The 16,157-nt window shown below is 43.8% G+C and overlaps 1 protein-coding gene across 3 annotated transcripts in view; it reads left to right on the top strand.

Moving 5' to 3' along the window:
* The first annotated feature begins 1,054 nt into the window (after positions 1–1,054).
* LOC119397290 (dynamin) overlaps positions 1,055–16,157 on the top strand; it is a 75,510-nt gene continuing 60,407 nt past the window's right edge. For 2 of the 3 annotated variants that reach the window (XM_037664741.2, XM_037664728.2), the window contains exons 1-4: positions 1,055–1,367; positions 9,444–9,517; positions 9,629–9,778; positions 11,883–12,086. In XM_037664741.2, coding sequence (XP_037520669.1) covers positions 1,204–1,367; positions 9,444–9,517; positions 9,629–9,778; positions 11,883–12,086 — 592 coding nt within the window. In that variant the 5' untranslated portion in view covers positions 1,055–1,203. The remainder of the gene's footprint in view (positions 1,368–9,443; positions 9,518–9,628; positions 9,779–11,882; positions 12,087–16,157) is intronic. The other variant, XM_037664763.2, reaches the window with a different exon arrangement.

Raw genomic sequence — 16,157 nt, 5'->3', positions numbered from 1 at the left:
GGAACGCTAGGTTGACACCCCCCCCCCCCCCAAACCCCTGGCTACGCCAGTGAATACCATCGCAATCATTGTCATGCACCGCTCAATCAAACTCTTTCTCTGGATTAATGAGCGTGGAGCTCCTCGAGAACGGACGAAGCGCACATATGTAGCCATACGAGTGCGCAGGCTTCCCCTTGAGGGGGGGGGGGGAGGGGGCGAAGGTTCATCGCAGCGCCCCCCCCCCTCCCTATAAAGTCAAAGTATGGGGCCCACCACACCCCGCGCGCACACTTATGTATGTGGCTGTGCAACTGCGCGCGTGGCTGCGTTGACAGCACATTTACATTGCGTTTCGTTATTCTCTCTTTTTTGCTGTTTCGTAGAGCTTACATTTCCCTTCATAATTGACAGTGTGGCCAATCCACCTCGTGGGTGTGAGTCGGTTGCCTTTAGGCGACAAAACAAAATGTTAATGGCCTACATGTGTACAGCCGCAGCTCTAGAATTATTTTTTGCACTTTCCAAATTTTCTGCTGTGTTCAACATGAGGTCAAGTGGGTGTTACAATAAGTTGTAGACGTTCAGACGAGTATTTTTTTCTTGTGTAATTATTTACACTTGAGTAAATAATACGCGCAGTTCATTATACAGTAACGGCATCACATTAACTCTTTGAGCTTTAGTAACGCGAGCGGCTCACGGAAGAGACAAAAATATTGCTGCAAAAATATAAACTCGAAGAAGATGAAACTGGGTCGAACCGGTGGGTCGGTCACCGAAGGAGAAAGAAATGAAAGCGCGGAAGCCAAATAAAAATTTCTCTTCCAGTATGTGCAAGCGGAGAAATCAACGGCTAACTGCGCACAGCAGTTATCTGCCCTTGCCTTACGTCGGCTCTGTTCTGTCGTATGCGGTTCTGAAACCCTGAAACCCGAGATACGTACAATCGCTGAGAAGGTTGATACTAAAACGTTTCCCGGGAGGCGGTGATGTACCACGTGCTTCTCTGTGCGATCATTGCGTTACTTGTATTGATCCTCTCTCCCAGTGACGTCTGCTGCGCCTGAAGCGCGCATGCGCGTATCTGCTGCAGCCATTTTGATTTCGGCTTCAGCTGCCGTCCGTCGCGGCGAAGTGAAGTGAGGGTATTTGTGATGCCTGTGCGGTGCGAGTTTTGCTGAGGGCTCGGGCTATCTTTTCAACTGGAGGCCGCCTTCGAAAATGAGCGGGAACGACGGCATGGAAGGCCTAATTCCTATCGTAAACAGGCTGCAAGACGCTTACACTCAGCTAGGAGCGAGCCTCACGCTAGACTTGCCTCAGATCGCCGTTGTCGGCGGACAGAGCGCAGGAAAAAGCAGTGTGCTGGAGAATTTCGTTGGCAGGTAGGTTAATACCTGATTATTTAAGCATCTCTGTCTTCTGTTGATCTCCTCCTGGATGCTTGCAGCGAAATAATCTATTTTATTTTGTCACTGGTCGCCCCTGCGAGACAGCGGTCAAGCGACCGCCTCGGCATAGGGCGGCCGCGAAGCGACTAGTGGACGGGAGGTGGTTTGTCGTTACGTTGAGTGCTCGTCTTGCAAAGAGTATGAGAGCGATAATCACGTCAAGGCGATCGGACGCAATCCGCCTCCGTCGTAGTCATACCCGTGAAGCGAACCGCCACTGGTATGATGTTGACAGCGGAGGCGGTGGTCGCGCCGATGCTCCGACGCGAGAAACAAATAGGCCTACTACTGCATCGCGAACAGTAATCGATTTCGGTTACCGTCGGAACGCCAGTGTTGTGTATTCTATGTGTTACGGGATATGGTGCCGCGCATCTGAGTATACTACTCGGTAACATTTGAAGGAAGCGAGTCTTAAACCTGTAGTTGAATTCCGGTTTCGGTAGAGGTGGGTCTGAGTAGTCGATTATGAGCTTTTTCCTGGAAACACCCCCAAGGCTGCGTAAGCTGCCCGTGTGGGAACAAAGAAATATTTTTTTTAACACTGTTTTTTCGATGCGACTTCTGAGACTTTATGATGACTGTTTATCGCCTCGAAATTGTTCTTGCACTAAGCGCCGAAGCGTCCGACGGTTGCGTTGCCGGCGGGAAATGCTTGTCAAGTTCGGAGGCAGCCTTTGTTCCGAAAGTATTGTGATAACGGGGAAGGTCGCATTGTGACCAAACCTTGGAACGATATGTCAGTGTCAGGGGCGTATTCTTGCGGCATACACGATCGAGAGCAGTGGCTATAGGGATACACGAAACTTGCTTGACGATGTAAGAGTGCGAAACGTTTCATCTTGGGCGGTTCACCCAGTTTCATTAATTTTAATTGTCCATGTGTGTATGTACCGCCGCCTTCAATAACAAAGATGACTTCTAGAAGATTGTGAAAGTGCATACTGACCAGTTTGCAGGCAGTCTCTTGTTACACACTCATCTGTTCCATTGAGTTTTGGTCGGGACACGAGACGACACTTCTATAAATAAACAAAAAAGTATTAACTTAGGCGACCTTGTGTTTGAATTTCAGGAGTCTCCTCCAAACGGTAACTGCCATGCATTCATTTTGCGGTTGTCTTCACTTTTAATAATGGCGTGCGGCGCGTGTAGCTGGAAATGACATATTCAACACATTTGGCTGGGCTCAGAAGTCCTAGTGGACGAAGGACATATGCTAAACAAATGTGTTGCTGGGCTAGTTCATTCATTCATGCACGGAATAAAAAAAAACGCAAAGAAAAAACTCGTTTTACACTGTCTCTTGACATGACCAGTGCGAAAAACGCACTAAGATGCAGAAAAAAAAAAACACTCATGGCAGGGCTGCAAAGAATAGTTTGCCAGGTGAGTTGGTAGTGCGTCTCGACAACTTGCCTAGCAAACCACCCTTGCAGCACCATGCTTTTTTTTTGTTTTTATTTGCACGCTGGCCACATGAAGATGCTTTACAAACTTGCCCAGCAAATCATCTAATTTATAGCGTCCCCTTGTCCTGTGTAAGGCTTACACTTTTATTTCTTGCAATTTTTTTTTTCCCACTGGCGCACATGCTTTTGATTTAAAACCTTAAGTATATGTACTTCATAGTTGGAGAGAGCTTGCAAAACCCTCGTCACTTCTATAGCTATAGGTATGGTCAGATGCAGAGGTTTGAAAGTTGGAGGTGCAGTTTTTTATCCATTGAGTATTGTAACTGCCTGATTACATGTAATGAAATGATTTGAATTCTGAATCTTGTTCTGGGAAGGTGGCATTATGTGATTGGAGTTGTACTCTCCTGAATAAGAGTTTACAGATTAGGGATTCCACAATAAAACTGATTTTCTTTACTGCCTGTGAATGTGACTTGAACGTGAAGACCCAGTGCAAACTTCTTTTGTGAACTTCCAGTGCACTTGTTTTCAGTTTGTGCATCTGCATTACAAATAAAGCTTTTTCGGCTGGCTTGCTCGTGGGTATTGGGTGTGCTCTAAATTGCATACCGGTGCAAGTGGGAAAGACAGATTTAGAAAAAGGGTGCAGAAACAAAAGGATTGAGCACTTATTTAAACAAGAGAATCATGCTTATTTGTTTGCTATGTGATATAAAAAAATCCCCCTGAATGTTGTGCCAACAGCATTAAAGGGGCCCTCTAACACTCTTCAACCCCCCCCGTTCTTTACTCGTGGATTGCGTAGACTGAAGTACGGACGAACTAGTGCAGCAAGAACGGCAGCGATAGCGGCACGCAGTCCGAAGTTATTCAATTTAGAAAATTCAAAATACAAGAAAAAAAATGCCTACCCTCAACTCGATTTTCGCGGGGTCGCGTGACCACATTTCACTCTCTGCTGTGACGTCGGATGGCGCTCCAATGAAATGGGCTGAAAGCTCTTACGTAGGGGAAGCTCGCACACCATTGTTGCTTCTCCTTTTCGACGTATTGTTGACGTCGTTGCCATAGTAACAAATGTGGTTCCTGACACGTGACTTGTCAGAACTTGAGCGGGCGCTACTGCTTCGAAGTGTGGCTGGCAAGGCTTTGTCTGCTGTTCCTTACAAGGACATTCCATGTCATTCCCTCCTCTCATTCTGAGAAGGGAATTTGTGGAGTGGCATGGGGGTTAAACACGGTCGCCCCTACGCAGGTTGTTCGGTGAGCAGCCAGACTGTGCAGCGACAACAATTCAACGAAGAGGATTACTTGCACCGTTTCAACAACAATCATGAGCCTACCGCACATGCGAAAAGAGGTAGCTCGCAAACGTACAGACGCAAAAAGAAGGAAGAGGGACAAGCGTTTCATATGGACATCCGACCGGCGCAGGCAAAGAGAAACCAGAGGCGAAATGGCAGCCAGTGCCTCTGTCGTACTTTGTGGTTGTAGTGATATTTTTTGTTGCAACTGCGGCTATTTGGAGTTCATTGAAAAAGCACCGAAAAGAAAAACGAAACACAATAGTAATCTCAACTTTGATGCTACGCCACGATTGCTTCTAACGTTACATTTATCCAATCGTAGGCTGGCGCTCATCGTCGTCATTTCCGCCCGCAATAGTTCTGGCAAGCGCCACTACGCGCTGATGCGGTCAGCAGTGATGTAGCGACTTCAACGCGTGATTAAAATACTAAATCATTCGATATTGGTGCTTAGACCTATGCTAAAGTTATCCCCAGCCATCAGTCTACGCAACCCGCAAGTAAAAAATGGGGGGTTGAATAGTGTTGGAGGGCCCCTTTAAGTAAACTGCACATTTCGAGCTTACTTGTTCACTGTATGAATAAATAAATACTGGATGGGAGGTCTGTTGAAATTTTGTTAATCTTAGTTTGTACTGCTTATACTTGAAAGCTTCACAAATGAACAGCTACAATATCTCGTGTTGATGTCAAGACTAGCTAATGTTCCTCTTGAATGATGGGCTAATACATTGTCTTTAGGTTCTGCCCAACTAGTTTGAAGTGAGCTTTTGTGGTATAGAGTGTCACAGGAGACATAAATAGATACATCAGCTGCTTGAAGGTAGGATGTTAAGCTGTCTAGATTATCATATTTGAGACCTAGAAGCTTTTAAACATTTATTTGGGTGGTCTATAATGCTAGTTCAGCTACAACAAAGCTTTGTTGATGAAGTTCTTGTCTGCGTAAAGCTGGTTCACTTGTTGATGCAACATGGGCAGTCACAAGCAAAATTTTGGGAACCAATTAATGCCCCATAGAATTTGTTTCATTGCAGTCTGCCTGAGTGTTGTTTGAAACTGAATGGTTCAGCCTAAGTGTGCATGTTCAATCGACACAATGTATTGATGCAATTTTGCACTGTGGAGCTCTGCTAGAGGAAATATTTTTTGCTGGTGTCATGGTGCCCAAACATTTGCTCATGGCTGTGCATTTGTCATGACTAGCAGTAATTGCCCAGTGCTGCTGTCCGGCAGTACACTAAACAGAAGATCGCTGCTCTAGAGGTTAAACGGCGATGATTGTGTCTCAAGTGTTATATTCATTTTGGTTTATTGTCACAACTTCACTGGTATGATTACCGTTATGATTTTTCACTAGAAATAATGAATGTAAATTATACTTAGCAATTCACATTTAATTGGCATTAGCACACTGCTGTAGCTGTGGCATCCAGCTAGGTGATGAATATGAAATTGCTGATTTATTCGTGGCTGTGGCAGCTGCATACTGATTGGGATGGAATGCAAAAAATACTCATGTACTGAGCATTCATTCAATGCACATTATAAAATACTTTATGTAGCCAAAATAATTTGAGTTCTTCATGTGTGTGATTCTCACCTCTGTGTTGCTTTGAGGGGCTGTTTTAAGTTCCTAGGTTGTTGGAAGTACTAAAGACATTCACAAGTGTTTTTCACAGCTCAGTGACAGCTTCAAGGAAATAGACCAACCAATACTTAGTTCCCTTTAGAACATGCATGGTGAAATTTGAACTCTGAAGTAATGTCCGGCGAGAGAATGAGAGTTCAAGATTGGCAACCGGACCCTAGAATTAGTACAAGAATATGTATATTTATGTCAGTTACTAACAGAAGAGTCTTCTCATGCAAAGGAGATTCATTGAAAAATAATAATGGCCTGGAGCGCATACTGCAGACACTCCCAAATCATGACTGGCAACTTACCGCTGTCCCTAAAGTGTAAAATATATAATTGCATTGTACCAGTACTAACGTGGGGCAGAAATTTGGAGAATAACAAAGAAACTTGAGCAGTTAAAGGGGTACTGACACAAAATTTGGCGGCCGAGATAGTTTGCTGGATCGATTCCCGTGTACGTGTGTGTACCATCTGCAAAATATCGACAGCGAATAAAGCTTGGAAGGTATTTTATATGAACTTTGAAGTTCGCGAGCGCGATCCAGCATTATAAGCCGCACCTAGTGCATTGACACCCTCGGAGGTGACCCGAGGTGACCCCCCTACTTCCCCTACGTAAACGTTTCAGCCGGTACAAGTTGTCATGACGTCGTAGCCGCCATTTCTGTTTTGACGCGCTTCCCGACGAGTTGCTCCTCGCCAGCGGGTCAAACCTGAAGTGATTCACCACGTCGAAAATTCCTTCCATCCCCGCCGCAAGAAAATCGTCGCCATCAGACGACAATGAACCCGACGACGACAGACCGCGCGGAAATGCGTCCCTGTTCTGTGTGCTCACGTCACCGAGCGTTTCACTCGCTAGGTGGTGATAGTTGCACCCGGCAGCTTGTCGTTTTTGGAGCTCTGTCAAACCGAAACTGAGGCTATGTCGGTAATGAGGAGCTTGTAATTAATTATCTGTCACGCGCTGCAGCAAACCATGTGCCGTGTTATGACTAACAGACCCCCAGCAACACATTGCAGCAAAAAAACGCGGGGCGAAAAGTTTTGTGTCAGGACTCCTTTAAGCACAACACAGGATGCCATGAAACGAAAAGTGATTGGCGCAACATCAAGTGTTAGGTAGAGAGCAGAGTGGATCAGACAGCAAACAGGGGTAGTTGATATCCTTGTTGCTATTACAAGAAAAAAGTGGACATAGGGAGGTGCTATAATGCATAGGAGATATGGCCGATGGCTAGTGAGGTTGACTGAATGGATGAATGAATGGAACGGCAGAGAGTTAGGTGGGTTGGTGCAATTGAAAGTTCACACGCCTATAATTGAATCGGCCCGCACAAGACAGTGTAAATTGGGGATAACTGGGAAAGGGCTTCGACCTGCAGTGGACATAGAATAAGCTGCTGCTGCTGAGGATGATAAATGTATTGTATGCAGTATTATAGCCTACTGCAACCATCCTATGGCTGGATATAATAGGAATTATAATAAAGACTCTTACTGAAGCATTAAGGGCTTCCAAAGTTGATCTCACAAGTCATGTTTGTGTTGTACTTCATCTCTGTACTTGCAGCCCCCCCCCCTCCCCCCATTGGTCGAGACCAAATGATGGATGAAAAAAAATGAAAGTGATGACGTGCTTCTCACAATGACCTGCCTTTGGTCTCTGGCTTTCGGGTTGTAAAAATGGGAAGTAAACATGGCATGCACTTTAAAAGAAAAATGGGACAGGTCCGACTAAGTAAAAGTATGGGGCAGACTTTGAGACCCCTTAGATTATTGGGGCAAGAGGGAAGCCCCCCTCCCCACCCCCTTTCGTGCACACGGCCTGTGTTGCCTGCTCACTTTGTGCAGTCCTTCTCTGTGGCATGCAGGGTCAGTCACTGAGCTTTCAACCTCCTTCCTTTACCTAATACCCATTGTGCACAGCCAGATTAAAGTCTTTAAAAGTTTTTGAACCATTCTTTATGCTCTGAAGCACTTGTACTAAAATTAGTTGTGCTTTTGAGATATAGTGTGGTGTCCATAAATATTTTTATGTAAGTGATGCGGGGCAAAACAATGACACTGCTTGTTTAAACAGAATTTGATAAGGGCTGAAATGATTGTGTGTGTGGTCAAGGCAAAGTAAGAAGAAAAGGTGTTAATATATCCAAATGACTTACATCATCACAAATTGCGTGTTAGTGAAATATAGCGGCTTTCCACTTCTAAAAAATATTTCAGACCACTGCTGGTCGTGTGTGTTATCTGCTGCCAGGCACTGTCACCAGGAGACTAAATCATGTCTACTCTAATCATAGACTAATCGTAGACTAATCATAGTTCTCGGCACACCACTTCACTGTGTTTGTGTTCACTATTAGCCACCAACTAGCTAGGTCTATTAACATGCTACAATGGGCAGTCCGTTAAAGAGCAACATTTTGGCAGAAATAAGTGTAATAGCACGCAAAGCTCACTGCAGTTTCCATTGTGTTGTTTGCTTCATCTTCAGAGTGTGTCCACATCTACAGTATTCCCTGTTGGCGATCCCGGCAACTGTATTCTGGAGGTGTAAATGAGTTTACGTGCTTGAGGGTCTTCAACAAGCTTTAATGCAAAAGACATGAGTGAGATCTCCACTAGATTTGCACACCACTGCCAAGTAGTTAGTCAGGTTGACAACTCTACTTTGCACATATTTACACAGATATTTAAGCTACTCTGTCTATAGCTTTAATCAGTGTTATTACAATATCGCAAAGAATGTTACCTCTGAAATGAACCTGAACGCTATTCTTGTACTACAGCGTATGTGCTTTAGCCATGGTGCATTACAAAACAGAATATAAAGTTTATGCAAGGTACTTAAAATGTGCAGGCATCCATATTTTCTGACATCATCTATAGACCCTTTCTGTTTATCCACATGGATCCTGAAATCTTTCAGCTGAGGCCCTTTGGAACAGCCAACTAAATTTAGTGGGTAAAAATGGTAATTTGTGGCAGTAGTCTATAAATACATAAAACCTTCCAGCTGGCACTTGTTGTGCTGAAGAATTAAAATGTTTGACATGGGGGGGAGGGGGGATTTTTTCTGCTAGGTGCTATAAGAACACTACATATATTGGCTCAATGTTTGGGGCACGTTCCTTATATCAGAATGCATGAAGAAGGTAAATTACAGCAAAAAATTTATTTTTTCTTGGCTAAACTTGGCTGTCAAAGATTGATCACCGGAAGCTTTCTGCAGCCATGAGAACACTGCTGCCACAGCGCAAATAAAAAGGTCTATAACTTGCCACACAGTGGCTTGACTGGACAAATGAACATCAAAGTAGTATATGGCAGCGCACACCGGGTGAAAGGATGACACCAAAGAAGGAAGACATACACAAGCGCTATAATAATCAACCGACTAGCCCACCAGTACATTTGAACCTCAGTGGACTGAATGTACAGATGTAGATGAATGCATCTCACAGCCATTGGTAGGCATGAAGTTATAGCAGAAAGAGTAAAAAGTTGCTAGCACAGTTGTGCACAGTGCAGCTGAACGGGACATGTTGTGGCCATTTTTAAGCTGTACCTAACTGTGTTGTTTCATATCAGTCATTATATGTAATAGCGATGAGGCTAATATTGTGTACACTGTTTCTAGGGACTTCCTACCAAGAGGGTCTGGAATTGTCACTCGTCGACCACTGGTGCTACAGCTGATTAACTGCAATACAGGTAATGGCCTTAATAATATTGGAAAAAATTTTTGCATGTGATGCTGCTGTTGTTGCAAGTTTTTTTGTTATTGCTGTTTGCTAGATACTAACTTATTCTTTCCATTTTCAGAGTATGGAGAGTTCCTGCACTGCCGTGGCAAGAAATTCACAGATTTTGATGCAATTCGCAAAGAAATCGAGGATGAAACAGATCGGGTGACTGGCAGCAACAAGGGCATTTCAAGCGTGCCCATCAATCTCAGGGTCTACTCACCGCATGGTAAGAAAGCAGCCGTATTTTGTGTGTAGTGTTCAGAACAAAGGGTATATTGGTAATGTTAACTTTCTACACTTAGTGGAGCCACTCAATACAAAGGTTGCCTATAGCTGAACTGCGCAACCATATTAGTGGCTCTTGTTGCTGTAGAAGCCTTCAATCAAGCTGTACATGTGGCAGATGCTTTTGAAATTTTTGTGTGTTTTGATGTGATGAATGACATTAAAGGGACTCTAAAGGCAAATAACAATTTAGGCTACACTAATAGGTTAATACCTGATAACATCTAAAATGTCAATATTTTGTAATCAGTAACCGTTTACTAATCGAGATACCAAAGTTAGTGGAGGACAGGAAATTTCACTCTAGCAGGACAATCTAGTGCAAGCCCAATGACATATCACACCCTCAGTATAATTCTGTTGCTAGTACTCAACCACTTCTGATAAAAGTATCATTGCAGCGCATTGTAAGATGGAATAAAATGCTATAGCTATGCATTTCTATTCGATTCTTGGAAAAGATATCTTCTTAACATTAGCCTAGGATTTGCACTAACTCTTATCCCAGCGACAATTTTTTTTGAATAACAGCTTTTAATCTCAAAAGCCACGCTTTTGGGTACTGCGAGCACCAAATTCCAATAGGGGGAGCTGGAAATATGTCATGGTCATGTCTTGGCGACAACGTGCATGGCCGAAAAGTATTGTTGTCCACAAACTCTCATTTCACTAGTTTTGCTAATGCGTCTTGCTTTGCTGGCTTTGCTTTATTGGGAAACTCACTCTAACTACAAGTAAGAGAGAAAATTGCGCGTCCATGTGATGTCATCAACTCGCTTTCTGGCTCTGCTTTTGTGTTTTAGACAAGAAAACCATAGCGCTGCCTACCAGGCAGAGAAGGGGGATAATGGCATATGCGACACCATTTCCCTGCGCAAGGGTGGGCGATTTGGATTGCGGAAGATTTATGCAGACCCTTCGAATGTGATTTTCCCTTAGTTTTTTTTAGGGGCGAAGCTCCTTAAGGCGGCACCCGTTCGTCCCTCGTAGTCGTAGTAGTCGTAGTGCGTAACCAGTCTTGCGCTTTGACCTCCAAGGTGGTGCCGGTGGGAGATTTTTCCTGTGCGTTGTTGAACAATAAAACATTCGCAGCGTGCGCGTTAACTAAAAGCCGAATTCTTCTGTCTCTCATTCCCCATTAGCAGCCATTGGCATGTTCCAGTAGGAAACGTTAGTAGAAGTAGAAGTGTAAGTGTTAGCTAAAAGCCGACTTCTTCTGTCTCTCATTCCCATTAGCAGCCATTGTTTACCTCCAAGGTAGTGCCTGGTGAGATTTATCCTGTGCGTGATTAAACAATAAAAATTTTGTTCAAAACGCCGTTGATTGATGAAATAAACCAACGAAAGACGCCAGATGTTTGGTAAAAGCAAAACGAAAGAACGCCAGATGTTTCTAAAGCAAAACGAAAAGACGCCAGCTGCTTAACGAAAGACGCCAGATGTTTTCTAAAGCAATGGTTTTCTAAACAATGAAAATTCACAGCGTACATGTAAAATTAAAGTGAGCTGCAAGTCGTCATAACTCATCGAACCTTTAGTATAAATGCGCCCGATCTCACGTCGGTGATGATGTACTGGGCAGAATTCACGGAAGATTCACGGTTTACCGATGAACCTCCGCAGCTTCGCCCACTCATCATCATTCACTCCGTGGATATGCTGCGATTTTTTTTCACAAAACCAGTCCTGTGAGGGTTCCGGAGTCGTGTTTTAACAATGCACGTTTATTTGCCTTTAGTGTCCCTGACATTAAGAAAATTTTAGGGCTTGGCTTGTGTGAAAGGTCCATTTCTCAAGCATTAGATTAGCATACTGAGAATTCATGTGCATATTGATGTTTGACTTGTATGATGCTGCTGTAATGCTGCTTTCCACAAAACCTGTCATTGTGCCATTAGATTCTTTGTCACATGATTTCTGGCTTTAGAAATTTGATTGCTTGTTACCTTGCTAATCATCCAATGTCCTACTAACCGTGAATATCCTGCACTTTTCCCGGCACCTCCCATCACCTTGCTCTCGTGCCCTGTGTTGGCCTCCCTCAGTGCTGAACCTGACCCTGGTTGACCTTCCGGGGTTGACTAAGGTCCCCGTCGGTGATCAGCCTGCGGACATTGAGCAACAGATCCGGGATATGATTCTTCAGTTCATTCGCAAGGAGAACTGCCTTATATTGGCAGTGACATCGGCCAATCAAGATCTGGCTACTTCAGATGCCCTGAAGCTTGCCAAGGAAGTTGACCCAGAAGGTATATAGCCATCAAAATTTTTAACTCTCTCTTCTCTTTCCTCTCTTGGCCTTGGGCAGTGCTGAACCTGACCTTGATTGACCTTCCGGGGCTGACTAAGGTTCCAGTTGGAAATCAGCCCCCAGACATCGAGATGCGAGTGCGGGATTTGGTTCTGAGCTATGCCTCTCGGGAGAACACAATCCTATTGGCTGTGACGCCAGCCAATCAGGACTTGGCCACCTCAGATGCGATAAAATTGGCCTTGGAGGTAGACCCGTCAGGTTAGCTCAACCATGCCAGTCTTGGCATGGTGTGTGCACAAGTTGGAGTGGTTTGATTTGTGCTAATACTAACCTTACTCAAGTAGTTGTTAAACAGCAACATGGGAGGTCTGTTGTTGGTTTTGAAGATATAACGGTCAGCATACTCATCCCGTCACTATAGCCTGAATGTTCAGGTGTAGTCCAGCATTTGGTATACTAGGCAGTGACTGAAATGTATGGGCATACATTTGAGTCAGGTTACCCTTGTGATGTCTTAGCCGCAAATGAATAGTAGCTGTAGCACTGATATAGAGGATTGATATGGCAACTGAAGTAAGGAGTAAGAGAGAATATCTTGGAGATTTCGAGGCTGGTTTTGATAACTTCTTCAGAATGGCTGGTGCCACTTAGAATGGCTTGTACAGCACGTTGATGTTAGTTCATCAGCCTGTATGCATGTGAGTAACAGCCTAATTCAAGTAAGATACATATTTGTGTTATGAACCAATATTTTGCCTTTTGTATGTGTTATGTTGAGATTATTTGGCACCTGACACATATGACATTGCATTTGTAAAAGATTTCTAAATGAGGGTCTGCGTTTGGAAGTTGTCTAGGCAGATGTGTAAAAGTGGCAAGGATTTGACTTGCTGTATTATTATATATATATATATATATATTTTTTTTTGATAATCTATGTTAGCTTGTATGGATCAGTAGGAACCACTTTTATTGCATATATATGATTTTTTAGATGGAAATAGTTTCACAGTGTTCTGAAAGAAATGTCGTTGCTGCAGTTCTAGCATACTGTTTTTTTTTGTTGTTTTTTTGTGCCCAAAGAAAACTTGACTACATGTTGTGGTGTGGCTGGCTATCTTGGAAAAAAATTTTTTTAAATTAAGTTCCTACTTTGGCAGTTTCATGAGCGAATTTTTGTCAGTTCTCAAAGTGGGCCTTTGAGTAACTTTGTTTTAGCAGCTGTTAACACTTAATTGCATCAAAAGATGAAGTATTGGTTCAACTTGCTTCTTTTGTATTTCAGGCGTCTCCTACAAAGTGTAATAATTAAGTTGGCATGGTAAATTTGAAATTATAGTTGATTCATTGTAAAGAGAGAGAAACCAATCATTTTGTTACAAAAACATGTACTTGGAGTAGGGGCTATTTAAGGTTTGTCATGGGGTTCTGAATATGTGCTTTTTTACGTCATGAGGTTATTGTAGTATGAGGTAGCCTATACAATACATAGTTGTCAGATAGTGTGGCATGCTGAGTTAAATATAAATGCTTGCTGTATTCAGGTGCTGCTTGCATGTTTGCCATTTTCTTTACAGTATCGTTATTGGAGTGTATTACTCTTACTAACCTTATTACTCTTTTTTTTTTTCGTAGTGCATGAATACATGCTTTTTTCACTTTTTTTCCTGCCTAGTAAAGATTGTGGGTGAAAAGTTGCATGTGAAAGTGCTGACATTAGACATTGCAGGTTGGGATGGACTGTGGACTTGAGCATTTTAACTACGTACACCTGTGTCGTATGTCATCTCTTTAATGCAGAGAAGTTCCACCTTCTACACACAGTTTTTAAAGGGACACTAAAGGCAAATATCAGTGAAGGCTGCACTTATAGAGAACATCTGAAGCATCAGTATCACAGGCAACAGTGCTTAGTGATTGAGATATTAGGACACGAAATGACTCCGGTGGGAACATTCTAGTACTAGCCTGATGCCACAGCACTTCCCCAGTACAATTCTGTCACTAATACTACTCAACCACTCATAATAGAAAAATTATTTTAGCTTATTGTAAGACAAAATATACCTTTATAGGTTCATAAAGAACATATCTTTATGACAGCCTAGGTTATGTCTAAACTCGTGTCCTGGTGCTGATTTTTTCCAAGTAACAGCTACAATCTCAAAGGCTATGCCTTTGGCTACTTGAAGCACCAGATTCAATAGTGAAAGCCAGAAACATGTTATGGCTGGCGTGTTTGACACCATCTGTCGATGACGACACGGGTGGTTAAAAAGGTTTGTTGCCTGCGCACTCCCATTTCACGAGTTTCATTAATGGGTAGTATCTTTACTGGCTTTGTTCGATGGTGAAACTTGCTTTTACTGTAAATAGAATAAAATGCTGTGTCCATATGATGTCATTGCCTCACTTTCTGGCTGAGCTTATGCGTTTAGGCACTGTTTAGGCCAGAAACTGTAGTGTCACCTATTGGGTAGCAAAGGGCGGTGAAGGCATATGCGACCACGGAGCAAGAATTCTTGAGAAGGTGAAACAGCATTCGCTCGGGTGCCCCAATGAAGTCCCAGCGTCGGGCACGGCGACAATGTGCCCTCTGTAGAGAGAGTCTGCTCGTGAAGAAGGCAAAATGTGCATGGTTCAAGGCCATTTGGTGGCGATTCCCCACTAGTGCTTCACGCACGAATGGGTGTTTCTTGCACCTCCTCACTGGCTCCAAATGCCTTGATAAATAAAGAAACAAATCCTTCACTTACAGGACAATTGCCTGCACAATGTATTTTTCTAGAACATGAAATCTAATTTGTTCCACCAAATGACAGTACTTACCTTCTATGCGATAAGTCTATATTTGGATAGTTCTTATGACTGCTTTCCCTCCATGCCTTTTATCAATAAGAGAATTGTTAATGGCCTGTGTTGGTAACCACTTACGTTGCGATAGCATCACTTCATGTGTTTGATGATCAGTTGGACGCTGGTAAAAAGGCAGTGCATGGAATGCACTATGCCGCCTTTCTATGTCGTCTCTCCGAGAAGTGCTTCTTGCAAACAATCACGAGGCATAAGCTCTCACTCTTCCATTGCGATTGCATGAGCTCACACTTCCAACTGCACTGGGTAGTTTGGTACTTTGAAGGTAACTTCCTTTCCCTTTTCTGTGCAGGATGCGTAGTCACTATTGCAGTTCGCCACTACACATTTCCGCCCCATCCTAATAAAGCATGGATGGAAAGCACTTATCTTTGTTGCAACGTGAAAAGCGCGTTCAAAATCTCAGCCAGCGTCGCCGGCGCAATGCAGAAGCTCGTGAGAGCTCTGAAGGGAGACAGAAAGCCTGCCGATCGCAAAAGAAACTTCGACAGCTTGCATACACAATGCACAAATTCGGAGCTCTCGCTCCCAAGGTACCGAAGCACGGGCGCACACCAAACACGAGCGAGTGACCTATGGCGCCAGGAGACGTCTGCACTGGGAAAGCCACTAGCTCTTTTCAAGCGCAGCACAGCATGTAATTAGGGCAGTAATAATTAATAACTGCTGCTACCAGGTTAGTCACTTCGATGTATTGATGTTATAGAATGAAATTTCGTAAAACTTGCAATATATGAGACAATATTTCAATTTTTTTGTCTCGCCCATAGGAGAACACATAAATGATGGCAATGTGCCCAACGTGTCATCTGTCATGCTGTGGGGAAAACTGCATGCTGGCTTAATATTAACCTTTAGTGTCCCTTTAAGGTTTCAGAATCATTGTGAGCAATGTACTGTCCGCCGCAAAAGTTTGCGGGATCTTCAGCGCGTGGCGGAGCGACGGAAAACTGCATTGCTGCGTCACCTACCGTGACGCGGCGGGTGTTGAGGCTATCGACCGCAGCCTCCGTGATTAGATCCGGCAATGGCACGTCGTCTAAACGCGCCGTCGCTTATCGCCGAGGCCGATAGCACCAACACCGGCCGCGTCACGGTAGGTGACGCAGCAATGCAGTTTTCAGTCGCTTCTCCACGCGCTGCAGATCCCGCAAACTTTTGCGGCTGACAGTACATTATGCATAGCTAATTG

This window comes from Rhipicephalus sanguineus, chromosome 1 (assembly GCF_013339695.2).
Source record: "Rhipicephalus sanguineus isolate Rsan-2018 chromosome 1, BIME_Rsan_1.4, whole genome shotgun sequence".
Lineage (NCBI taxonomy): Eukaryota > Metazoa > Arthropoda > Arachnida > Ixodida > Ixodidae > Rhipicephalus > Rhipicephalus sanguineus.
Note: the sequence above shows the minus strand (reverse complement) of the source record. Positions and strands in the feature narration are given on the sequence as shown.